Here is a 27,687-nt window from a genome sequence, read left to right on the forward strand (position 1 = left end):
GAGAGAGGGGGGGGTAGAGGGAGAGAGAGAGAGAGAGAGGGAGGGAGGGGGGGGACTCACCTTTATTACAGAGCATGTTACCAAAGACAGAAGTCAAAGAAAATCAGTCAATCAAACAAAAACCCAAAGTAAACGCAGGTAAGACGACGATAAACTATACACACAGTCCATGATGCGGTCAGTTTCAAAAGCTCAAAAGAGCTCATCATTTCGTTAAGAATGCACAAAACCCTTTGCGCCCCCCAATTCTCCATAAACACAGTCAGTCTCCCCACCAACTTGTAGTGGCTGTACTGCCACTAACCCCTTAACCGCTGCAGTGGTTAGGGTTGCGCCCTGACCAATCCTTTTACTTTTCCGTGTTCTCCAAATTTACATTTACAGCATTTAACTTACAGTCAGTAGTTACAGGGACAGTCCCCCCCTGGAGAAACTTAGGGTTAAGTGTCTTGCTCAGGGACACAATGGAAGTAAGTGAGGTTTGAACCTGGGTCTTCTTGACAGAAAATATAATAACACTATCCTTTCGCTTGGCCTATTTTGTATTTTGGCCCAAAAATGAAACCACTGAGACAACAGCGAGAAAAGATCCCCCAGCCTGGGACACGAAATAAACAAATGAGGAAGTGAAAGTGAAGTGATTGTGAAACACTGCAGCACAGCACACGGTGACACAACGAAATGTGTCCTCTGTATTTACCCATCACCCTTGGTGAGCAGTGGGCTCTATATCTGCTCTGTTTCAATCCAATTTTAGCATATGTGCAGCTGTAGCAAGTACAACGGGTATCATCTGCCTGACAAAAGGGTCAAGGGTCAAGGTGCACCACATGTCTGTCGCTGTGGCCCCATGTACAATCTCTCATGTACAGGTCTCGGTGTCTGGCAACAGCCATTGGGGGAACAATTCAACACAGCCAGCTGCCACCAACCGAGAGCGCAGCGAAGCTTGAATGAGTTAAAAAACAATGGTTCCTCCAGCACCCAAGGTCCGGCATCCAGGATCCAGCATTGAAGAGAGAAATGGAGATATGACTATAAACCAGGACCACTTAGCGCTTGACTTGAGACCTCGGGAGTTAATATTAGCCCCACTTTTGATTCCCGGTTGTAATTTGTTTGTAATGAATGGTTAAATTGCCGTGTCACTCAAGTTTGTATGCATATATATTGGAAATGTCGTATTGTGTAATGTTTACAGCGGTACGATATTGGGGCACACTTGAAAGGGCAGTGGTGGCGCAGCGGTTAAGGAAGCGGCCTCGTAATCAGAAGGTTGCTGGTTCGAATCCTGATCCGCCAAGGTGCCACTGAGGTGCCACCGAGCAAAGCACCGTCCCCACACCCTGCTCCCCGGGCGCCTGTCATGGCTGCCCACTGCTCACTCAGGGTGATGGGTTAAATGCAGAGGACAAATTTCACTGTGTGCACCGTGTGCTGTGCTGCTGTGTATCACATGTGACAATCACTTCACTTTATAAGTCTCTGAGATTTTATTATGGAGGATAAAAATATATGCACCATTGATAGGTGCTTCACTCAGTGGAGTAAAGTCAATTGCACATAATATTCACACAAATACTGTTAATTAAATAGGCCAAACGAGAAGAATGAGGAACACTGTCTTTAGATTACATTTATAATTGTGGTCATTTTTATTTTTTACCACTAGGTGACGTTGTATGCATGTTTTTTTTTTTTTATCTCTTGAGCTGTGGCCTCCGGGGGTTCAGAGGACAAAGCTCAGGACACACAGATCATTCTGCAGTTGTGTCCTGTACATAACTGTGCACGTGGCAGAACTATTCAGCATACACGAGCAGTTATATACAAGACGTGTGCTGCGGCTGAAGCTTTTCTTGTGACAATACGACTAGGTTAGGTTGCACTTACATGGCAGCAATGTCAGGAGACAGCCAATCAGTGTCCGAATGGAATTAATACGATATCAAGTGGATTTCTTAATCTTTGATTTTAAGCGAGTTAAGCGTCACAGTAAAATACACAGTAAAAAATTGATCTTTTTGGTGGATTTTATGCAAGACCCCACTGACCTGAACCGGACAGGTGGGGCTCACTGGCCAGATCATGCAAAAGTAAAGTCTCTTTATAAATGGTGGGCCGACAAGCATCTACCACAGGTTTTAACCAGTTCTGCTCCACTATGTATCTTGGCAGTTATTTTGACAGCATTATCACTGACAGGGAAGATAAGATGTCTAAGGAATCGACATGGCGCCAGGGCTCCCCTCCCCCGGTCAGACATCCATCCCAGGTTGGTTTGTGGGGAAACAGGGTTTGTATTGGCAAGACCCCAGGGTTCTGTGCAACATCGTAGTCTGCCATCCCCCCTCAAACCCCCCCAAAATCTGTCCACACCCTTCCGAGCCTTCCTCCTTTTTATCCTCTTCTTTTGCCTTTGAATCCTTCTATCACTTTCCCTGTTGGCTAATATGCATTTGCTCAATTAGCCTGTACTCTCCGCAGCCATATTTCACTGATTCATTCCAACAAACCTGGACAGACACACCTGACAGCAAGAGACACTCCAGAGCCATGTCTACATTAAGATAAAGGGACATTTGACAGAGTGCAAGTTTGTGCGTGAGTGTAGGCAAACACTTACGCGTGTGTGCTGCAGCTCGCTGACACGACAAGCAATATTGCAAAGAATAATTCTCTTTGAACTTTTGACTCCTCGGCACAATAATACCTTCAAGATGTGTTCAGTATTGTTCGGCACTCGCCGTCACATGCTTCCCTTCGCACGGCCTGGTCTGTTCTCTCAAACTATTGACCATAGGGACCTAGTGCAGGGGCTTCCACTTCCACGTCTCATCTTCACTCAGTGAAAGGTCCAGTAAGTGAAAATGAAAATGTTCCTGCACGGAACTGTACTAAATTCATAGCCAAATTTTCTGCATCATTTAGCTGAACCTTACAAGGGATTTTGCTTGTTGCAACCTGGGGCTATGAAGCCGGTGAAATTATTGACTCTTTATTATGTGCACAAAATGACTTATGTCCTTAACAAAAGGCATTCTGTGAACAAAAGGACATTTTGTCCTTGGCAAAATTCCTTCTGAAGACAAAATATATTTCTGTTTATGACAAAATGCATTGTGTGAACAAATGAATTTCTGTTGTTCCCCAATTGTATATTGTGGACAAAATAATTTTCCGCCCTTGACTAAATGCATTATGTGAACAAAATAACTTTTTGTCTTTGGCAACAAGCATTCTGTGGTTGCATTTTTGTGACCAAACTGACTTTTAGATGAAGACACTAATTATTTTCTGTCTGACAAAAGACATTCTGTGAACAAAGAACATGCATTTAGATTAAATAGATTTCTCTTGTTGATTCTGTAGACAAAATTACTTTCTGTCATACAGACTGACTTTCTTTTAATCAGACAGAAATTATATATATATATATTTTAGGCACCGTAATATATAATATTTAATGACATTGTAAGAATGTAAGTACACAAATAAATTATATAAATTATCACTGTTATTATTTATACTAGAATCCTCAACCTGTGGAAAGAAATTTGGAGGGTGGACTGAGGTTTGTAATGTGCTTGTATGCTTTTCACTTAAGTAGGCACCTTCAACAACAGAAAGAGAAAGACAAAACAGCAGACTGACCCCACGTTTACTGTGGAAAAACTCCTCGACCCTTGACTTACGCTCAAAGACATCTTTGTGTGAATCTTGGGTCTAGATAGTAAAGTTTTGAGAATATTCAGCCTTGAGGACGCTTTAAAGTCATTTTGCATAGACGTCACAGCAGCAAAGCTTAGACTACAGTCACTGATAAAGGCAAGTACACTGTGGCATTTAAATCTAAACAAGATCAAAGAATACGTAATACGAAAATGCATGTACAAAGAGTATGGAAACAAAAAAAATTATAATTTTACTTTTTTCACTTTTTTCTTATTACCTAATGATGAGTTTTTAAATGCTGCAGAACCTATTCAGTGATGGTGGATTTTGGAGAACTAAACCTCTGTTACTTTCATCCACTCTATTCAAAGCCATTGTATTGTTCTGTTGTTACTCAGTATATTACATACAGTTACATGGTGTATAGTTAACTTTTTATTAACCATATTTGCTAACGTTAACAGGCCATAGAACTGCTGTAATTAAAGATCAATTAGATATTATGCAGCCGACTGGGAACGGCAACTGGCCCACATTTATTAAATTTGGCAGTGCTCACGTGTATTGGACACTACTTTGTACCCTGTATGTATATCTACTCCATGCCTCTTGATTATGTTTCTTCCCCCGAATGTAAGTGTACATTTGTAGTGTTAAAATGGTGAATGCCCCCCAAAATGAAACTTAAGCAAAAAGCAAATCAGAAATTTCAGTCGTCGGGAAAGACAAACCAAAGGCATGGGTTTGTGATGGGAAGGGTGAGACATTGACAGTGTCAGAGAGAGAAAGAATGGCTGAGAAGGAGAGTAAAGGATAAAAGGGACGGAATGGAAATGATAGAGAGATTCTGGTGAAGACAGTGAGGGGACAGACAGAAAGCTGGTAGTGGTGGGTGGTCTTATATGATCTCCCTCACAGAGAAAGACAGGAAGAATATTCATTGTACAGATGAGGTCAGTGAACCCCATCTCCCTCAATTACAGGGGACAATCAGGAGAAAAAATGCACAATCTAGCCCAGATTTCATAAAAAAAATACAGAAATAGCAGACATAGAACATAACACAAGGTGTTGGGCACCTTGAGACAAAGGACTATTTTCAGAGGAGGGAATGAGTTCAGGTGATTTTGTTTGAAACGCTGTCTAAGACGTAGCTCCAGAGTCTCTGGATCTCAAGACTTAAGAGTTAAATCTTATGATTTCCATCCTCGTCAGCCATTCATGTCCGATGGATGGGGCATCACCAGCCTATCACCTCCCGCACATCAGGACATAAAGGACTTAATCACTTAGTACTGATCTGTAGAGACAAGGCTCCATAAATTAATGGTCTGTATCTTACAGTGGTAGGGTGGTAGTAGCCTAGTGGGTAACACACTCGCCTCTGAACCAGAAGACCCAGGTTCGAATCCCCCTTACTACCATTGTGTCCCTGAGCAAGACACTTAACCCTAAGTTGCTCCAGGGAGACTGTCCCTGTAACTACTGGTTGTAAGTCGCTCTGGATAAGGGCGTCTGATAAATGCTGTAAATGTAAATGTAAATGTACAGTAAATAATTTTTATTTCCAGAATTTTTGAACGCACCTATGAACAGGCCAACACACCTTATCAAGTATTTTGAAGAATTGAATATATATATATTTTTGTCAGAAGTATATGCAGTTTTGATTAATCAGATTGCTTTTAGACGGCTCTCTTAACCTTCATAACAGATTTGCACACTGTTATAATCTAGCATTAAATTGAGTGAAGAAGCGTTCAACAAAGGAACTCTCTCATCCGCATTGTCCAACTTTGTCCATCACAGCACTGCTCTGAAGAGCTATGAAGAAACTATTCTCACAATATTCTACTATTTCAAAGTTTTAAGAGTTCAGTTTTGTTCCACAATGTAAAGATCATCAGGAAAAAAGAAACCTAAATAAGCAGGTGTGTGAACGGGAATTGTATTTCACGCAATTTGCACAAACTGGCTAATTCATGCACACACACATAAACTCATCAAGCCCAAAACACCCGGTTACACGCTCACACTTCTCCCAACTCGGCCAGGAATCCGCTCGCATTCTCATTTGAGGTCACATGATGGTGCATGAGCAAACACTGGCCCGCTGTTTACCCTGCTTATCGCTGGTGTTGTAACAAGCTGAGGGACACGGACTGACCCCTGTGCCGAGCCGTGGCAGAGCGAGAGCGAGCAGGGCGTGGCCCCGGCTGGCGCGTACTGGACTTCTGTACCACGGCGAACACGGCTTCGCCAAGCTTAACAGCTACTTCCCACTTGGCACGGCCACATTCGAGCTACATGCTAAATCCCATCTGTCGCATCATTATTAACGAGGGTGCTTCTTGCAGGCATCTAACGTAATTGGCATGGAGTCTGCAATACTTTCTTTGCATATTTTTCATAATCCCGTTTTGCAGCACATGACAACAATGGCAATAGGCTACACTGACATGTCGTCTGGAACAGTGGAAAAAAAAAATCTGCAGAGCAACATGCTGCAGGTCATTTACATAGACCTACATTTCCTTGATTTCTATGGCTAAAAGAAAAACAAATAGATTTGTATTCAAGCTTTTTCAATATTAATGGGAAATACATTTAACATTTTTACATTTACCAGATGCCCTTATCCAGAAAGACTTACAATCAGTAGTTACTTAAGGTTAAGTGTCTTGCTCAGGGACACAATGGTAGTGTATGGGATTTGAACCTGGGTCTTCTGGTTCACAGGCGAGTGTGTTACCCACTAGGCTACTACCACCCATATAGTCATTGGTAAAGTGAGAAACAACGATTGTAGGTGTTAATTTGTTGAGGTAATTTTAATAATAAATAAACCTTTTAAGTAAATTCAAGACTAATTGCTGCTGATAATAGCCCTCTCTATGAGTATACAGTACAGGTCAAAAGTTTGGACACACACGTTTTCTTTATTTTCATGACCATTTACGTTGGTAAATTCTCACTGAAGGCATCAAAACTATGAATGAACAAATGTGGAGTTATGTACTTAACAAAAAGTGGAGACCTGGCCTCCACAGTCACCGGACCTGAACCCAATCGAGATGGTTTGGGGTGATCTGGACCGCAGAGTGAAGGCAAAGGGGCCAACAAGTGCTAAACACCTCTGGGAACTCCTTCAAGACTGTTGGAAAACCATTTCAGGTGACGACCTCTTGAAGCTCATCGAGAGAATGCCAAGAGTGTACAAAGCAGTAATCAGAGCAAAGAAACTAGAATATAAAACATGTTTTCAGTTATTTCACATAACTCCCCATGTGTTCATTCATAGTTTTGATGCCTTCAGTGAGAATCTACCAATTGAATATGAGGGTGTGTCCAAACTTTTGGCCTGTACTGTATTCCGACAGCTATTTCCAGATACCACATTTACATCATTAACAATGTTAGGACATGAGTTTTGATCACATCGGTGTTTCCTTACTTTTGAACAGCAGTTTATTGTGCATATATACAAGGTAAATTAGTCATTATTTCACTTTTTATGGTGAAAAAAATTGTTGTCAGATTTCAAATAGTTTGACTAGCAGGTACCCACTTTACAATTCATCTTAAAATGTTAGTACCAATGATCCTAAAAGGGATGATACTCACTTCTCATTAGATAATCCATGAACATCAGGAGTCATATCATGTTTACACCTCTTACACCTCTTTTTAGCCCCTCCCACACGTAAAGCCTGTGCCCTAAACAGACTGTTTCTGTTTGCAGCAATTCAAGACTGCGTCATGCAACCAGCCTGCTCCCAACCTGTTTTAGGCCTAATCTTAAAAAGGCCAGTTCTGCAGACTTGCTTTCCATTAAAATAAGAATGAACCCGCGTACAAAGACCTCAGTAAATCACGGCCATAAAATCCAGCCGAGCAGCGCCTGCTTGAGAAGTTCATATGAGTTTGAATTTATGACGGCGTAAAAAAAAAACGAAACAATTTTCTTTACGCCACGCCGTTATTAGTGCATCATTCTTTTCAGAGTGTTGTATGAAAGAGTGGAATTCAAGGGGTCACTAGAATGCTAAAGTTTTGTCGGTGTGTGTTGGGGGGGGGGGGGGAAGCGAGAGATGTGGGAGGAGAAAACGGTCAGTCTCTGGTTTTTAATCCTAGCGCCACATCACTCCATCATCGGAGATATGCGTTTAGAGAGATAGATAGCGGGGCTGCTGTAGCACAAGACGTTTTGTCCAGCCAGCGTGTCATGTTTACTTACATTGATAAGGTATGATGGATCCCTCGTGAGGTATATAGCACCCCTCTCCCCATCCCACCACCTCTTCCCTCGCTGCGCACAATAGAGGGCACTTCAGAATTAGCAGAGATAAGTGCAAATCACCTCATAGCTCACCAGGGATATTCTCATTAGGGAGGGAGCTGTGTGTAGGTGTGTGAGTGTGTGTGTGTGTGTGAGTATAGGAAGAAGGAAGGTTATCAAACTGCCAAGAGTTCACAGGTAGGTCTAGGCCGTCATGCAAACACCCCTTACAACTTCCATTGCACCCTACAAAGCGTGAGCCAGAATCTCCATCACTAACCATGCAGAATATGAGATCAACTTCTACTTCTACTCCAGTGAGATTACCTTCAGGCTGAGGAAATGTTAATGTGCATAATTGTGACGTATGTTGAGGATGACCGCCGTTGCTGAATCAATGAGTTGTTTAAGGGAATTTTACACAAAACAATCCTTTCTAAAGTGTGATCATTATTATTATAGTAAAGTACTCATAGTATATCGGCCTGGGATGGGAAGTGCTAAGCCACATGTAGTGTGTGTGTGTGTATGAGAGAGAGAGTAAATTGTACATCTACAGGGTGGGCCATTTATATGGATACACCTTAATAAAATGGGAATGGTTGGTGACATTGAACACATTTTATTTACATTTACATTTACAGCATTTTTCAGACGCCCTTATCCAGAGCGACTTACAACCAGTAGTTACAGGGACAGTCTCCCTGGAGCAACTTAGGGTTAAGTGTCCTGCTCAGGGACACAATGGTAGTAAGGGGGATTCAAACCCGGTTCTTCTGGTTCATAGGCGAGTGTGTTAACCACTAGGCTACTACCACCCAGTAGAGGTTACAACATATGACAGGGCTAGTCCAGATGAAACAATGAATGCTTCCAGAATGTTGCATGACAATTAACAACGTCATTATAGGAACGCATATCTCCTGACCACTTTTATAAGTGGTCAGGAACTTGTAAATAACTCATGAAAGAATAAAGTTACGTTAAAACCATGTGTCACATGACCCTCTTCCTATTGAAGAAACAAAAGTTGGATCCAAGATGGCCACTATGGTCACCATCCATCTTGAAAAGTTTGCCCCCTCACATATGCTAATGTGCCACAAACAGGACATTAATATCACCAACCATTCCCATTTTATTAAGGTGTATCCATATAAATGGCCCACCCTGTACATTGAACAACTAAACGCAATGTTGGGTACTGCAGCCATTGACCTGTACTGTAGGAACTATTTCATGCATCAGGTGAGGGAAATTTGGAGGTCAGCGCAAATGCTTTTAGAATGTTAGACTAAAACCTTATAACAATTGTTCCAAGTGACTGGAATTGTTTTTATATCCATAGTGTAATGGTCATTGTCACCAAGTACATGAAACGTTCCTATAATGACGTTGTTAATTGTCATGCAACATTCTGGAAGCATTCATTGTTTCATCTGGACTAGCCCTGTCATATGTTGTAACCTCTACAGTTTTTTTCTCATTTCATTTTTCCGCAACCTTTTCCGGACAGGTTGACTCCGGTACTGCCTCCAACTTAAGTGCGCAGCACTAAAGCCGTTCTGATGTGCTGATCTGTAATTCAGCCTGCCAGCCCCCCGGCCTTAATCCCTCCCCAATATTCTGTGCAGTGTTTCCGCCATGTCAGTTTACACTCGCCTGGCACCAGGCCAGCCGTGAGCTTGACCCGCCACGAAAACAAGGCAACTGGCCTGAAGTATTTCTGACCAATTAAAAAGACTGATGGGGCATGCTCTTATCACCGCAAGTGCTGTCGGTGGTTCTGGGGGGTTTTGGCCAGGAGCAGGGAGGGCGCGCTTTCATGTTTCCTAGTGGTCCACTCTCCTCCCGCCCGGAGAGTCCGAGTGCCCAGTCGCCACTCCTCAAGTCTGCTCTTGTTGACACTGACACACTGAGACGTTATCAGCTCCTATCAGCCTGAGCTGATGAACTATGAAATTAGTTTAACGGAAGAATTATTTATTAGAAAATGATCAGTCGACTGATCGTTTGTCTGCCAAATGCAAATCATTGTAAATGTAATCATTTTAGAATGAAAATTTGACTTCAGTAATGTATTGTTAATTTCTTATGATTAGAATTAAAACAAGAAGCCATGGTACCACACACACAAATGTTCATAGATTCATAGTCACATATTAAATAAAAACAAAGGTCATTAAAAAGTAATAATTGTACATAAAAATGACATATTAAGAAATCTAATCTTTTCCCTTTTTCATTTTCCAGTTCTGCATCTTTGGGCAGGTGAGAAATGAGGAAAAACCCAATATTCATATCTTCCTGAACTTCGTTCAGTCTCCAGAGTTGCATGATTATGGAACATGTGGGCAGATTGGATTGTCTGTTTTACAGAGACTGTTGAGGATTCCCATTGTTCCGGATATTTGCGTGTCTGTGAAGAGTTGGTGATCCCCATGAGGGATTTCAGGATTCATTCATGCAGTCTGAATTGGGTCTTAAGGTGGACTTTGGGACATAAAGGCCAATCGGACCTAAGATTTAACAGAGAAAAAATACAACAGACAGAAGGCCTCCACAAAATGATTTATTTTGCTATCCAGCACACCTCTCCACCTTGTTCTCCTCTCACGTTTTTCAAAATTATATACACCCAAGGACGAGGTGGCCACTACAAAAAAAAATTAGGGAGTGTGGGCCAAAAAGACGGAGAAAGAAAGAGAGAGGAGTGAAAGAAAGGAAATGATGGCCTGGAAAGACACAACTCCCCTCTTCACTGCCTGCATTTCAAGGCCGCTCATCCCGCCCTCCTCCTGAAGCCGCCGAAAGGTCACCGCTGATACCGCACAACGACGCAACTGTTACAAATCTTTCCCGCTTATCTGCAGTGCCGCCCCCCGCCCCAAAAAAAAGAGAGAGAAAGAAAGAATAAGAACAACAATAAGAGATAGCTATGTATGTGTCCTCGTCCTGAATAATCCGTCTTAGCAGGTCCTTCACCGGCCGGATCCCGGTGGCGAGGCCCAGAGCAAGGCTAGTCGCCGTGTTCGGCTCCTCTGGTCGAGGCACACGGAAATTTCCAGCGCTGACTCGGGGCAAATTTCCTGCTGGGAAGACATCAGCACCTGTGCATACAGTTCAGGGCCTTGGACACCCTCGACCGGCACCGCCGGCAACAGACCCACCTCCCGTCCAGCCGGTTTCCCACTTCACACCTGCTCACACCCTCCCTCATTCCACACTTGTAATTTCCTAATTTGACAATAACCATACCCCTGTGTTAAGTACCTCCTTAACCCAGACATTTACGACCGTTTGAAATGCACATAGGCAGAGGAAAAAAATCCTTAGTAGGCATTTTGCCATATAAAAAAACTTAAAAGAAAATGAACTTGGACGTTGTTGATGTTGTTGCCCTGTTTGACAAGTGAACACTGGCTAAACTTAAAATATGCAATCTGTCACATCTTATATTTTAGCATTGATGTGATGTAAATAAACAGGGTCCTAGCAGGTTTGGTTGGTTTATTTACATTAATGCTAAAAAAAATTAAGTTTGACAGATTACATCATTTTTAGGTTTAGCCAATGTTCACTTTTTTCAGTGCATAAAGATGAATAATGTTTTTCTAAATATATTAAAAAAATGTGAACGCTGCAATGTAAAAATATACGAAATAATTATTTTTTCAATATGTGGACAACATTTCCCTTCATTTTATTTTGATTTTGCACTTATATATGTTTATTGATAAAATATGAAAAAACACTTGTCTAGGAACTAGAAGACCCAGGTTCAAATCCCACTTACTTCCATTGTGTCCCTGAGCAAGACACTTAAAAGTGTCTCCAGGGGGGACTGTCCCTGTGACTACTGACTGTAAGACGCTCTGGATAAGGGCGTCTGGTAAATGCTGTAAATGTAAATGTAATGTAAATGATAACATTAACTGTTCATTTTCATGGGAAGTGTGGATGCAGGGCTTTCGTCTTTTATGAAAACTGTTTAGGTACTGATAATAAAATTCTAATAAATTATCAAATAACATTCGTTATGTGGTTTTTGCAGCCTGAAGCACCACACCGATCTTCATACATCTCCTGAGAGTCGCCCCTGTCCTCCTGGATGTCCATTTTATGTTGGGGCCAGTGGACGTGCACAGCCACTGGGCCGGGCCAGGTCCAGGCCGGCGTTCCCACAGACCAGCCAAGCCCAGCGCTATCAGGGTCCGGCTCCGACATTCCGCCCAGCAGCCCTGACGTCAGCGGGCCCTGATAACGGGGTCCGGTGAGGGTGAAAGGGGGTTGCTGTGGAGCTGGGTCCTGGGGGTGTGTGTCTGTGTGTTGTGTTGTGTGTGTGTGTGTGTGGGTGGGGGGAGTTACACTAACAGAGACAGCCCTGGATAAGGCCAGAGACTGATAAGAACTCAGGCTCTGGAGCCCTATTGTTCCACAAGCCCCTCCAGGAGCTCCTCTTCTCACACTTTGACAGTGTGTGCCTTTGTGTGTGTGTGTGTATGTAACTGTATATGTCTTGTGTCTTGTGTGTGTGTGCATGTTCATTTGGTAGTGTTTGTATGCGTGTCTCAGTGGCGTGTGTAGGGACATCTATGTGTGTCTGTGCTTCTGTCCCTAACTGATGAAATTTGTGTCTGTGTGTAGTCTGTGGGGTGATAGGAGCCTAGTGAGTAACACAGCCGTCTATGAACCAAAAGATCACAAAGTCACAGGTTCAAACCCCACTTACTACTATTGTGTCTCTGAGCAAGACACTTAACCCTGAGTGTCTCCAGGGAAACTGTCCCTGTAACTACTGATTGTAAGTCGCGCTGGATAAGGGCATCTGATAAACGCCATAAATGTGTTGTATACAAATGTATATATTAGTGGGGACAATATTAAATCATAAAATGATTTAACCAAAAACTAAACTTGATATGTCTCAATTTAATTGCACACATTACATGGTAGAGTACCACATGTTGGGAGATTAAAATTAAACATAAAATAAATAAATATAGCATTAAATACCCATGACAGTTTACTTTACTGTAGACATTTACTTTACCAGCCTGGTGTAACTGTTCACAAAAAAAAAATCTACTTTACAACAAAATCCAAAAAAGGAAAAGAATGTGAAAATAATAGTATTGTTATTAATTGTGTGATCTAACCTCCGTAAAATAGATTGTATGCAATGTAATGATGTTTATGAGCCAGATGTTGGCCTTGGTTATTCAAAAATATATGTGGAAATGTGTTAATGTGTGCTTCACGTTCTTTCACCCCATACAGGAATATTCACTCTTATCGCAACATTTTTTTCAACCCTCTCTCCTGACAGTCCTCTCTCCTATTATTTCCTTTCATTGGGCGTGCTTCTTCTCCTCTGTGGGTTTTTTGACCGGCGTGAGACAGTGACTGACATGAGTAAAGACTTTTTCTGATTGTAGAAAGGTAGGTCATTGAGCACTGTGGTACTTTTTAGAAACGTATTATAATATTATAACTTACACACCCCAGCTGTCAATTTGCAATATTGATATCAGAACAATTAACACAACGTTTAATAAAATTATGGTTAAATTATAGATGAGCATCATGCAATCGCACGTCACCATAAATTCACCAGCACTCTACAAATACACACACAGATCAGGCAGCTATCAGCCATAGATGAGACATGAATATCTCATCTTGCCCACAAAAATGACTGTTAAAAACAGAGCGGTTTTACTCTCCCTTGAACAAGTTGTATTCGATTTTTGATGAAAAGACTAATGGACAGTATAGCATGTAGAATGTAAATAGTTTTAGAGTGCCCACCCCCTTCATTCATTAGGCACAACGTCTGCCCACTAGTGGTTGCCCATTGATGGGCCCTTGTCACTAGGGAGCCCCGGCATGGTGTAATCAGGGCCCCGGTTGGCCACGGCTGCGCTATTTGCTCTCCTGGTTCGGGCCAGAGGACTTTGGCCGACCCTTATCTCAGGGAGAGGTCCTGGGATTTCTGCCTCTGGGGCCGCTAAATATATACACAAGTCGATAAAGTCACCCATAAGGCAGTCGCAACACGTAACCCTTGCTGCATCACCAGCAGGGACCCATAGGACACTGTTGGAGAGCACCGATTGGCTGCCAATTGGCTTTCCACAGGTATGAAATGGGCGTGGCTTCACACTTCCCATCCTAGACCAGGTGACTGTTTTCGGTATATCAGCCTGTGCTCTATATCAATCTATATCAGCAAGGGGTGTGTAAATAAGATAGCGCGTTGACTATCAGACTTTGCATTTATGGGGAAACAATAATAATTGCTTGCTCACGTGCAATTAATCGCTGTTGTTTAGCGTGTGCTTGCATGCGTTGTGGTTTTTACGTGCGTGTCTATTCTTCCAAACAATGAACCTCTGTGATTCTGATCTTTTGAACTCTGATTAGTTTTTTTTTTTTTTTATTGCTGCCAACATAAATGATCAATACATTACGTGCACAAAAGGGATCTGCGTTGCGGTTGAGAAGGCCTCATTCAAAAGAGGTCTGACTTGACACTTCAAAGCTTCAACTGAGAGTAAAGACCAGTTAATTATTCAGGAAAGGACAAATGTTTGGGAAATGCGACTGAAAACGGGTGCATGATGGGCCACGGTGAAATCACTACCTGTGTTTGTGTGTGTGTGTTTGTGTGTGTGTGTTTGGGGAGCATCCAGGTGTTCCCAGGGTTAGGGCTATTCCACCTTTACTTCACCCTGTTTAAAACATGCAGAGTAAATAATAAGAAAAAAACAACAATGGAAGACCTTAAAACAGCCCAGCCCCCCCCAAACACGCACATAAATCACAACCTGTGGGAGCCTTCACACGTTTGAGGTATTAAAAATGATTGAGGCTAAATGATCTGCCATTGTGGGATAGAGCTGCCATATAATATATTAAACCCAGATACATCCCGTTGGTCCACACACTTAATCTTGGTCTTTTTTGCTATGTAATTGTGGCATTGCTGCAGGGGGAGCATGAAAAAAATGTTGAAAGCAATAAATGCTGTTAGGGCTTATTCACATGAAGAGCCTTTGAATTGCTTTTAATGCAACAAACTTGTTGCCATGCCCTTACACGGTGCAAAATAGAGGACCTGCAGGAAAGGTTTGGCCACCACTGACCTAAGACGACAAAATGCTTCAATCCCACAGACCTTGGGAATGTCTTCATTTCATACCTTTTCTGTGTGGAGATTTAGACACTGGACCTGTGTTGAACCATGACCGAACCTTTTGGTCTCCATGATGCTTTCATGCTTAGGTTTTATTTCTTGAGTGTCCAGACACCACAGGTTGTCCAGCGAGAATAGAGCCAATTCTCCAGCCACTCAGCTGATGGGATCAAAGACCCCCAGCCGTGACCAGCACTGATCAAACCATTAAACAGCGACAAACTGAGCGCAATTCTTCACACAGACTTCTGGGGAACTTGGAGCGCGGTGGTCCTGCGGGGTGGGGGGTCGCTGATTAAACGTCAAGATAACGCAAGTAAACGCACAACACCTCTCCCCTCGTCGCACACAAGCCCCCTGTCTTTCCCTCCATTGATTGCCACTGTTTCATCATGCGCTCGGATCAATGGGGCGAGCGCGGAACAAACAACATCAACAGTTCCGACCCTCGGGAGACGATGTAACTGCTAAGCAATGAACAAGATAAGAAAAGAAAAAAAATCGCTGGCAGTAGCCTAGTAGTCAACAAACTAGACCACTGAGGGGCTAATAGGGCAGTACACGATGTGTCAATATAGTGGTTTATCATCCCGAACCACTGTTATCTCCCATTAGCGATGTGCAGAAAGTCCTATTGATAACGAAATAAAATACATATGTGTTCTGTTGCTTTCATATGTATACACTTCTGCCCATCCTGCTACAGTGTTTATCGCTGTGCCACAATAAATCAGTGGGGCAAATGCTTTAGCACGTCATGCATTATTGTCCTTATATATTCATGGAATGATTGCAATCTGATCTGTATTTACAGCTCGCAGAAAAACGAAATTACTTCTAACGCACCAATATGACAGCTTTTATTAAAAAAAGACAGTTATAATATATAATTCAGCTTTTTTATTATTAAAAATGCACAGATGTTATTATTACTCAGTTATACATATTGTGATCTTAGTCAAAGACAAGTCAAAATCGCTAAATTCACAATACTGGGGATCGTTAATATCATGACATTATTGTTTTTTTGGATCAGTTAGGGACTTTGCAATGTCTTGCAATGTCAAAATTAATAATAATTATTTCTTTAGACTAAAGCTTAGTACTGTGGATGTTCAAAATTGTGACTGAGACAAGTGTGGTAAAGAAGCTCAGTGGTGTGGGTGCGCTTCGTGTCTCCATTATGAACGTTATGTAAATGTGACATGGAGAATATCATTGGCCCAGTATGGATTGGCTAGGATGAGTTTCATATCTGTTTCGTAGGTCAGACTTACACAGGAGGAATTTAAATGAATACGAACGCATTCATGTGTTGTTAACCTATTCATGTGAATAGAAATCTTAATAAAAGAAAAGGAAAGTGTAAACACAATTAGAAATATGTGCCGCAAACATTTCTCCCATCACAGCCGACATCCCCACATTAATCAGTGTGCAGTGGCGTCTCACCGTGTTTTTGTGGCGCCCCGGCCTGAAGGGTCGCCCTTCTCATTTGTCAGGCCTTTACCCTCATTTTCCAGGTCGTCTCTGACAATGTTTTCCTTGCTCTGTTCCTCCCACATGTCCCATTTGAAGTGGTCTTCCTGGAGCCACTGGGCTCTGCCAGGGGTCTGGCCCCAGAGGAAGAGGGGCCACGGTGGCTAATGACCCCCCCAGCGACTGGTTGTCTGCTCGCGGCTGGATGCAGAAGCTTCCGGCAGTGTTTTCTGGGGATGAAGACTTGATCATTACACACAAACAGACACACACACACACACACACACACACACAACCAATAACCTCAAAAACATCCTGCTTCATCTGAACTAGCAACCAACATTTGTTTATCCAAGTTTTGGACTGATAATAATGATGAACTAATCAATCTATTAAATAATTCTATCTAAGCTATGGGTTTGGGTTGATTTTATTGCACTTTTTCTCTTTCTGAATTCTTACAATGTATAACAAAAAAACGGACAACTGGAAATAACACGTCAGGTTTCACAGAAAGCAAAAGAAATAATGCAGAAAGTAATGCATCAAAACCTTCCAAGCAGCATAGTTTTGCGGTTGTGACAGCATTCTGCAGTCCTGGAAGACGGTCAATGGGGATGAATTTCCCCAAAGTCCTGAATGACTTCCTATGTCGAGAATTTGTTGCTGCTTTTTTCCACACATGTTAATGGTCATCTTATGATGTGCGGAGCAGCAACTCTGAACCATCATATAAACGTCGACCGGTATAGCGTTGCTGCCGGCTTTTAACCATAACTTGTCAACATTGAAAGTCTTTAGTGGGTAACACACTGGCCTATGAACCAGAAGACCCAGGTTCAAACCCCATTTACTGCCATCGTGTCCCTGATTAAGACACCCTGAGTGTCTCCAGGATACCGATTGTAAGTCGGTCTGGATAAATGGCGTGAATGTAAAGGTAAATGTTAAGCTTTTTGGAAAAGCGCGGGAGGGCGTGGTTGAGTTTATTTACTGCTGAGCTACTACCACACCTGTTATTACAAAGATATCAAACCCCCCTCACATCCCACATCCCCACTCCTCCGCTCCTCTCCACTTTCTTTTTTTTTTCTTCCTCCCTCTGATCGGTCCACCACCCCCCAAAAAAACACCTCATTCAGACACACACACTGACAGTAGCCAGACCAAGTGGCATTAAGCAGGTACTGGGCAGCAGTGACTGAGCTCACACCCGGGGCCAGAAGATCCACCGAGAGCTCTGTGCTCCGTCACCTGCTGACAGTGGTGCTCTTCTGGCGGTGAGTATAATGAAGACACACACACACACACACATTAACATCAACACACTCATTCACTGGAGCTGCATAGGGTGTATAAGGCCCAGGACAGACATTTATCAAAGTCCGCAGCCATCCAGAGGTGCTGCTGTCTACGCACTTTTCCACAGAGATACACGGCTCATTATTAGTGCCAATTTCAGGATTATCAGCACAGAAACAGTTACACATTAATAATATTTCTGTTTCTTCGGGAGTGGCATTGAGCCAATCTTCTGATGGGTCAAGGGCAGTAAATCAATACTTGAAGTGTTTTAGAGCAGCTCTTGTCATTCATTCTGAGAGTAAAGTTTGATGACAAAGTTTGAAAGACAAATAGTGTCAAACATGAAAACATGAATTCATTTTGTTTTTTTGATGACTAAAGTCTAAATTAATATTCTGAATCCTGTCAATACATAAAAAATGTGAAAAAATCGTTTTGTAAATATGTTGAATTTAATCACATTTCCAAATTGTCTAATGCCAAATAGAATAGAATAGAAAAATATTACTGAACATGAGAAACCAGGCAAGCCAAAACTAGAAAAGAATGATAAAATGGAATGGGATTAATGAGACAAGGTTAGACTAGACTAAACCAAAATAGAACTGACTATAGGCTAGACCCGACCAAACTCGAATAAAATAGAACAGAATAGAATAATACTGACTGACTGGACGATGCAAGCTAATCTAGAGTAAAATGGAATGGGACAGAGACAAGGCTGGGATCTGGTTCTGGGATCGAGCCGCGTCTCCGGAAACATTCTCATCAGGCACCGTGAAGTCAGCCCACCCACGAGCTCCAGCAGGCAGCAGGACCCCAGTAATGCCACCAGTTCGGAGAGGAAACTCTCACTGATACAGGAGCGACATCTGGTTATTTTGGCCACCTCCTGACAGCCGGTAGCCATGGCGACAGCCTCAGCATCCTGTTTGCCCAGAGTGCTGGGATGCTGAGATTGACAGGTTGCGACAGATCTCCAGACAAAGAAAAATATTGACCGAAATGAAGACAATAGACACAGGAAGACATCCCTGCCTGTCAATAGACCAAGCAGCAGAAGTACAAAGCAAGAACTGCGCATCTTATCAAGACACACTCTCTACTTTCTGCTCTGCTCTTATGCACCAATGATGACTATTCTGGAACTTAGGGTATAATATAATATAATATAATATAATATAATATAATATAATATAATATAATATAATATAATATAATATAATATAATATAATTAAAGGCCATTAAACTGTAAAATTAATATATTAGTACACAGATTTGTAGGAATATATTGGGTATTATAAGAAACCTCAATCGGACCCACCACTGGTTACACTATTACACCATATTACAGGGATATTAACAATGAACAGAAGCACAGAAAGGATTTATTTGGCCTGGACAATTCGGTTTCTCACTATGGCCGATGTGGGATCTTGAGAGGGAGCCAAAACCAAACCACTTTTGCTAATTCAGGTTTAAAATGTAATATTTGTGTTTGCAGATGATGATGCAGATTAGGTGACAGGAATAATAAGTCTACATTTATTGATTTATCATCAGAAATAATAATTTTTAAAAATGATTTTATAAATTGACGTTTGGGGGCCATTATTGATTGTAATATTACGATCCACGTGACCCGAGTCCCTGGAGCTGGCGAGCAGGAAAAGAGGAGTGGAGAAGGCGGAGGGAGGGAGAGGAGGAGAGAAGGAGGGAGGAAAAGCAGGCAGCGCTCCATCCCCGCCGCGGAGTTTGCTCGAGTCCTCCTGGTGTCCGGGACCCTCCGGATGGTTCCCACGTGACGCGCCGCGGACATGTACCAGGGCATCACCATGACGTCCAACCCCGGACCCCAGTCCTACGAGCCCGGCTTCCTCCACAACCCCGCCGCGGCCTCGCCGGTCTACGTGCCCACCACGCGCGTGCCCGCCATGATCCCCGCGCTCCCGTACCCGCAGCAGGGAGGCGCGGCGTGGGGCCAGCAGGGCGCGGAGCCCGGGCCCGCCTACGCCCACTTCTCCACCGCGACGCCCCCGCTCAGCTCCGGCGTGGCCCCGGCGCGCGAGACGCCCACCTACACGAGCCCCCACTACGGGGCCCGGGGCCTCGGCGGCTCCTACCACAGCCCGTACCCGGCCTACGTCAGCCCGAGCGTGGGGAGCCCCTGGTCCGCGTCGCCGTTCGACGGCTCCGTGCTGCACGGCCTGCAGTCCGGGGCCCCGGGGGCCGCCGCGCGGCACCCGACTTTAGGTGAGAGCCCCGCTTTCGGCGCCGCGAGTTCATTCCACGGGTTTTTCTTACTGGTGGTCCGGGCTTTAATTGAAATTTCACTTTTAGTGAAATTATTCAAAGGCAAAAATGACACACACTGCGCGCAAACCGATTAAAAAAAGTCAGTGATCGTTTCAGAGGCTTTTAAATATATATATATATATATATATATATATATATATATTTAAAAATGGTTAAATATTCCCGATGTCTGTAAGAATGAACGGTTTTGACTGGAGAATATTTGGTGACTGATCGTTATTCTGTGAATATATCGTATGGATGTATTTTCTGTTGGTACTTTTGAGGGTTCGGTTTACCTGCTGTGGGGGGTCGTGGTAAAAACACGAGAATCAGAGAAAGACGTTCCAAGCTGCTCGAACGTCTCGTGTGTCGTAAAAGTATTTGGTCCGAGGGCTTCAGGACAATATCAGCGAAACCGTCGCTGTAATTAGCAAAATTGTGGAAAATGAATCCAGTCGCTGCTATCTGTTGTTAAAAAAAGAAATGAAACCAAATCCTTTTTTCTCCAAGAAAAGTTCAAGTGAAAAGTGAAAATTCCGTTTTTCCCCAATCCGAATCCCAATGATGACCGTCGATTTCATAGAAATACAATTATAATACATTAATAATTAAATTACTTCTTAGAAGTATGATATCAGTTCACTAAAAATAAATCACAGAATATGACGTTCGTCGTGTGAATTACTTTACTTTATCGCACTTACTTTATTTTTTTTCTTTCTAAACCATCATTACACGCAGCAGAAGCGATCTAATTAAAAAACAAACCAACTGGCATAATTAGCTTATATATAAAAAATAGACGCATTTTAAGTATTTAACCGCAATTTTATTGCAAAATTATATTTATAAGAAACAACAGATTATGTAAGTATCAAGTAATTATTTTAGTTTCGTTTCGAGGAATATGATTATTCTGCTCATTAAACCGCAGCGAGATAAATGTATTCTGAATTATTGTGTTGTTTCGTTGCACTTCATTGCTGAATATGACTTGGATGAAATGATTATAAAACCTTGAGGTTTAAAAGCGCTTCATGAAAATTTTAACACAAGGAAGGATTAAAAAAATACTAGGTCCGTCGTGAGAATGTTATTTCTACAATACGCGACTTTAATAAAAGAGGAAGTTCAGTAAATATCTTTCCATGCAGATGGATTCGTTTTTTTGATTAAATCTCTTCAGATATTGTGAGGACATAAATATACATAATAATCCCTGGACACAGAAATAAGAACCACTGGAAACTATAAGAAATGCTTCCATGTTTGTTGGCAGAGCAGGGTTGGTGGATTTGGGACGTGGTAGTGGCCTAGTGGGTAACACACTCGCCTGTGAACCAGAAGACCCAGGTTCAAATCCCACTTACTACCATTGCATCCCTGAGCAAGACACTTAACCCTAAGTGTCTCCAGGGGGGGACTGTCTCTGAAACTACTGATTATAAGTCACTGCAAATACTGTAAATGCAAATGTAAATTTCCACGAGACACGTAGCCACGCTCGTGGGAGCAGACTTTCACCTAAAATATCGGCCTGGCGTGACCTTTGCAGCAGGGCGAGGCATGTGCAGCGATTTCCACTGTGGGATGAGGTCAGTTTCATGGAGGCAGTGGGACTCGGATGCTTTCTCGCCAGTGAGAACGTGAGTCTGGAAACACAAAGAAACCTGTGAATTCCTGCTGTACTTTCTATCAGCAAAACATACATACATAAAAATGTCATTTTGCAAATAATAATAGTAATAATAAATGACAATGACTTATAATTCAATGTTTGTAGTTTTATACCTTTAGACTATTTCTTGTTTCCTTAGTATAGATAATCAGGGCTTGTATGTGTAATATTTTCTATATATAATAATGATAATGAATTGATAATTATTATTGTTATTATTAGATTTTTTAGTATGAAGATGTGATGTGAATAGATTGCTTCTTTGGAGCCACAATGACGTCTTGTGTTCTCTGCGGTGTCACTTGGGTTTTTCTGTCCTCCAGGGTTGCCAGATATTCCACGCCTGCAGTTATTCTGCTCATTAAAGGTGCTTGTTTCTGCAGCACGGGGAGATAAAAACACTGCACTGCATCTCTCCTCCCCACTCCACAGCTGCGAGAAGCCCTCACACACCTGGGAAGACTGTGGGTGTGTGGGTGTGTGTAACGCTTGGTCATGCAAAGTCTGCACTGATAGATTAAATTTCTGTTAAGAACCACAGACAGACAACATTTTTTTCTAATATTTCGAAAGACACGAAGCACACATTTTTGCATAATCTCATTTTATTCCTTTCAGCATTGAAACGTTTTTTTTTTCTGCCAGTGTGTGTAGTTCTTTGGGAACATTTAGGAAAGTAAGATTCATTTGTTCACCAGTCCAATTTCCAGATTAAGAGTGCTGATAATCTCTCTGCAGTGGGTGTGGTCGCGAGAAAACTATAATGTGAACGAGTGGCGTTTCAGACAGTAAAACAAAATAGGACGCAGGAGGAGGGGAAGACCGTTGCCAGATTGTGCAGTTTTGTGATTAAAGTGAAGTGATTGTCACACGTGATACACAGCACACGGTGCACACAGTGAAATTTGTATCCGAGGTAAAAAAGGTTACTTAAAAAAAAAAAAAAAAAAAGAATATGTGAGCTAATTTTATGTGCATCTTTGGCATGATTGTGGGCTGAAACAATCATGTATCCGGCAGCACATCTTGATGAGTATAAAATTGTGCAGAATGAGGAAGTACGGTACGTGAGAGATGTCAATCGTGGCCATGTTGAACAGAATTAAAGCGGAATTAAAGTGAAAGAAATAATGGCACAATAATGGCTGGGTGGGAAGTTTTATTAAACAGATAACTAGCACAGTTTAATCTAACAGTTTAATGTAACATTGCTGTGGAACGACAAAAGATGAACAAAGTTCCTGAAGGCATAATTAGAGCCTACACACAATTTAATACACAATTTAAATATATTGTTCGGATTTATTACTGAAAACTGTGAGAAATAAATACATCCATTCACTTTTTACTGATGTGAAATATATATTTTTCCACTTTACACCAGCACATCAAATGCAAACAAAAGCCTGTATTAATGGACTGGATTACTGACACTTTCGCTTTAAGGGCCCCTCAGGGAACAGACAAGCGGCTCTTTCCATTTTTAAAGATGAGCTCAATTCCAGCTCTATTTACAGAACGGCTTCTTATCAAAGGAGGACCTGTCAGATCCAGAGACAGTCCAGACCCCCCCAGAGAGCTTCAACCCATTTCTGGATAAATAGCACCACCTGTTGGTGAACATGAACAATACCTTCTGTCACTCACTCACGCACTCACTGTCCTGTTACTCAGCCCATCCCGGGACACTGGCACAGGGTGGGGTCTCATCCAGGACACCAGACCAGCGTAGAGCACACACACACACACACCATTCACTCTCGCACACTCAGTGTTATGGACAATTCAGAGTCTCCAGGCCACTTGGTAGAGTTGAACCCGCAGGAAATCAGCGGAAACACAGGGAAGGCATGCATCCTCATCACATACAAGGTCCAACCCTGGAGGTGGGAGGCCATGCCACGATTTATTAAAATCAAACACTTTTAAACAACTACAACACACACACACACACATATATATATATATATAGAAAGAGAGAGAGAGAGCTCACTATCGTCTGAGCTCTCATATTTACATTTACGGCATTTATCAGACGCCCTTATCCAGAGCGACTTACAATCAGTAGTTACAGGGACAGTCCCCCTGGAGCAACTTAGGGTTAAGTGTCTTGCTCAGGGACACAATGGTAGTAAGTGGGATTTGAACCTGGGTCTTCAGGTTCATAGGCGAGTGTGTTATCCACTAGGCTACTACCACCCTATTAGATGATTCTCGATGTGTGGCCTGTTTCCTCTCCATAACGTGTGACCGATCCACCGTCTTGTCTTAAAATGCACCTCTCTGGTCATTGCTGTCCAGATTATTCTCATTTATTCACCACTACTTTTATGGGAAAAGACAAAATACTCAAACAATTACTCACTTTCCGTCGCAGAATTGTTTGATGACTTTGCGGAGGGCCGGGAATGTGTCAACTGCGGAGCCATGTCCACCCCGCTGTGGAGAAGGGACGGGACGGGACACTACCTGTGCAATGCCTGTGGACTCTACCACAAGATGAACGGCATCAACCGTCCACTCATCAAGCCACAGAGACGCCTGGTGAGATGCAGCTTCTTCTGTCTGCAGACCCCCTCCCCCAACCCGCCAACCCCAAACAGTGAAATAATACAAATAGAATAAAACAGATTAAAAACAGAGCAGGCAGGCATTAACTAAAACGCTTTTGGAGACCATGCATTAATACAGATAATAATTCTTGTCAGGCACATCCCATGATAATAAGCAATTGATTGAGAATAACAATTATTTTAAGCAGAATAGAAAGAATGAAGAGCAAGCTGGTGCATCTATGTGGAAAAAACAAAACAGAATAAATATACAGGTTGTTTCCATGTGTGCAGTACACAACGTTATAATGATATTGTAATCAAACAAAATGGGAAAATTAATGGACAAACGTAAAACCATTAGGTGTGGGTAACTGCAGCAGATATATGATTTATGAAGGGTATAAATCAGCATAAAGTCAGAACGATTTCATCTCGATTTTTTTAGCCTTAGTTGTAGGCTATTCGCATTTTGTGACTCTGTGCGCCCCCTACAGGTTAAACACGTTCACCACTGGGCCTTACAATAGTTCTTGGGATGAGGCTGAACTCTGTACAACCCTTGTTTTTCGCGCGTCCCTCCTCTTCTCACTCTCGCACCGCTGTCCGTCTGTGTTGCAGTCCGCCTCCAGAAGGGTGGGCCTGTCATGCACCAACTGCCACACCACCACCACCACGCTGTGGAGGCGCAACGCCGAGGGAGAGCCAGTGTGCAACGCCTGCGGCCTCTACATGAAGCTACATGGGGTAAGCAAATCATTCACTAAAGAACGAAAGAAGCACAATCGGCAGTAGCACAGATCATGCTGGCATCTAGATCTATATTTATCTGTGTGCGTGTGTTGTAGCTCTGTGCGCTGTGCCACTTTTAGCCACTGTCGCCTCAGGAAAGAGGAAGCCAGCAGCCTTTGTCTGATCACAGTTATAGTTGTGCTAAGAGTGGCAGAGAGGCTGTTTTTGCAAATCTGAAATCCACCTCGCTCCCTCTAAGGTGCCTCGCCCTCTCGCAATGAAGAAAGAAGGCATCCAGACACGCAAGCGCAAGCCCAAGAACCTCAACAAGTCCAAATCTGGTGAGATGCTCAACACATTTACATACATTTACATTTAGAGCATTTTCCAGAGCAACATACAATCAGTAGTTGTACGGACAGTCCCCCCCTGGAGACACTCAGGGCTAAGTGTCTTGCTCAGGGACACAATGGTAGTCAGTCGGATTTGAACCTGGGTCTTCTGGTTGAAAGGCGAGTGTTTTACCCACTAGGCTACTACCACCCGCTGGCGCTGAGCGCCAAGAACCAAATCTATGAAGGCAAACGCATTTCTCCCACAGCCTTCATCCCACACTACACCTGAGACCCCACATCTCTTAGTATTCACTCTGCTTACATTATATGTAGTAATGAAGCTGATGCTCTTATCCATCAGTCCCACCCCCCTGCAGTTGTGTGTGTTGGACAAGGACACACCGGGCTCTAAATTGGATTACAAAGAGTGGGCTTCACACTTATGTGGGTCAGGTGGAACTGCGTTGCAAATGTGTGAATCATAGCAGCTCTTATTTTCAAAAGGCAGCTTAAAAGATATTTTTAGAATCTTGATTTCAAAACAATATTTTGTTTGTGTATATACATATTAGAATAATGCATACAATAGTAGTAACATCATTAATGATGCTTTAAAATAATTAATTCTGGTGTAACAGGAACTCCTGGCGCTGAAGGCCACACCCCCTCCAGCACTCCCAGCTCCAGCAGCACAGCAGAGGAGCACCGGCCAATCAAAACCGAGCCAGAGACCCACGGGCTCTACTCACATCATAGCATACACACACAGGTGACATTAAAACACGCACACACGCCCATTCACAGCATCCAAATACACTCACAAACATAACATTAGATATAATAAATGATCTGCTCATCCTAGGTCTCAGCTCTTCCTGCCTACATGGGCACTCCAAGTGGGGCCAGCACCATAAAGCTCTCTCCTGGAGGGCATCTGGGATCCACCAGCTCCAAAAATGAGCCATGGAACAGCCTCATCCTGGCTTAGGATCCCATCTCACATCCCACATTTCCCAGACTCGGTCAGACTCCAGTGTAGGAGCACCAGGACGCACATCCCTGGGCCTGGAAGCATCACTCAGAAGCCCACGAACACAGGATGAGCCACCAAAGGACCTTAACTCAGCTTAAGCTAAGCCTGACAGATGGACAGACTTTTATTATTGATACTTACGTTTCTCTGACACGTTTCTCTGAAGGCCTCGAAGACTGACCAGAGGAGACAAAATAATGTTCTTCTTTATTTAACGCACCTCCAAAGTGAAGCCAGCTTGACTTTGTTTTTCACAATAGAATTGTTGCTCTTGTTGTCTTTTCCACATTTTGAATCCTGAATCCCGCATGTCTGGAGAACAGTTCCGCACTCCAGCAGCCTAGGCTTTTCAGGGCGGACCAGCGGTCAAAGGGCAAATACGCCCACGGCACATTCAAAGCACTCCCCACACGTTAGAACCATGGAGCTCGCGAGAAGCGGCTCCATCCAACATGGAAAAAACGTGGCCTGTTCCAGATATTCTCATATCCTTATCGAAGCACCCGCGGGAGCAGTGCTTTGTTTCCGCTGCATTTGAATATTTACCTCTGTGCCTTATCTTAGTACAAACCGACTAAAGACATCTGATTAGATATTTTTAGTAGCTGCTATAAATATGGGATTTTGGGGGGAAAAATGAACCTAAGAGAAATGTAACAATGCCTAAGGCTTTGCTTAAATGTTTAAAAAAATGGTTTCATGTTAATATTTTTGTCATATCCACTATCCCTTTTTCTTGAGTGAGTTGTACTAATTTGCTTTTTTGAAGAACTTTTTGAAGAGTATTTAGGGCAATGTGTCTTCTTGAGTTTTGACCTTGACCCTAGTTTCGAGGTCAAGTCATTATTGGCAATTTGTGCATTTTTGTACAAAATAAATATCTCACTCCATTATAATGTCTTGTGAACAATGAAGGCAGGTTGGATCAGCACTAATGTCCTTTATAATAAGCATTTTGACCGATGAGTAGCATTAAATAGTCAATTTAAATGACTTTGGTGGGGGAAAAACATTTGATATAATTTGTAAGCATATTCAACTGGTTTTTTTAATGCATGTGGCAATTATTTTAATCATCCAAGATGAAAAGATATAAAAGGGATTATTCATTCAGTCAGCAGG

At 42.6% G+C, this 27,687-nt stretch overlaps 1 protein-coding gene across 1 annotated transcript; it reads left to right on the forward strand.

The window, feature by feature from the left end:
* The first annotated feature begins 19,754 nt into the window (after positions 1-19,754).
* Positions 19,755-27,283, forward strand: gata4 (GATA binding protein 4). Its single transcript, XM_028953345.1, has 6 exons — positions 19,755-20,190; positions 24,291-24,457; positions 25,087-25,212; positions 25,457-25,538; positions 26,171-26,301; positions 26,395-27,283. Exons 1-6 carry the CDS (start codon positions 19,755-19,757, stop codon positions 26,518-26,520), a joined length of 1,068 nt encoding a protein of 355 aa, XP_028809178.1. The 3' UTR covers positions 26,521-27,283.
* Positions 27,284-27,687: the final 404 nt, after the last annotated feature.

Source organism: Denticeps clupeoides, chromosome 14 (assembly GCF_900700375.1).
Source record: "Denticeps clupeoides chromosome 14, fDenClu1.1, whole genome shotgun sequence".
Classification (NCBI taxonomy): domain Eukaryota; kingdom Metazoa; phylum Chordata; class Actinopteri; order Clupeiformes; family Denticipitidae; genus Denticeps; species Denticeps clupeoides.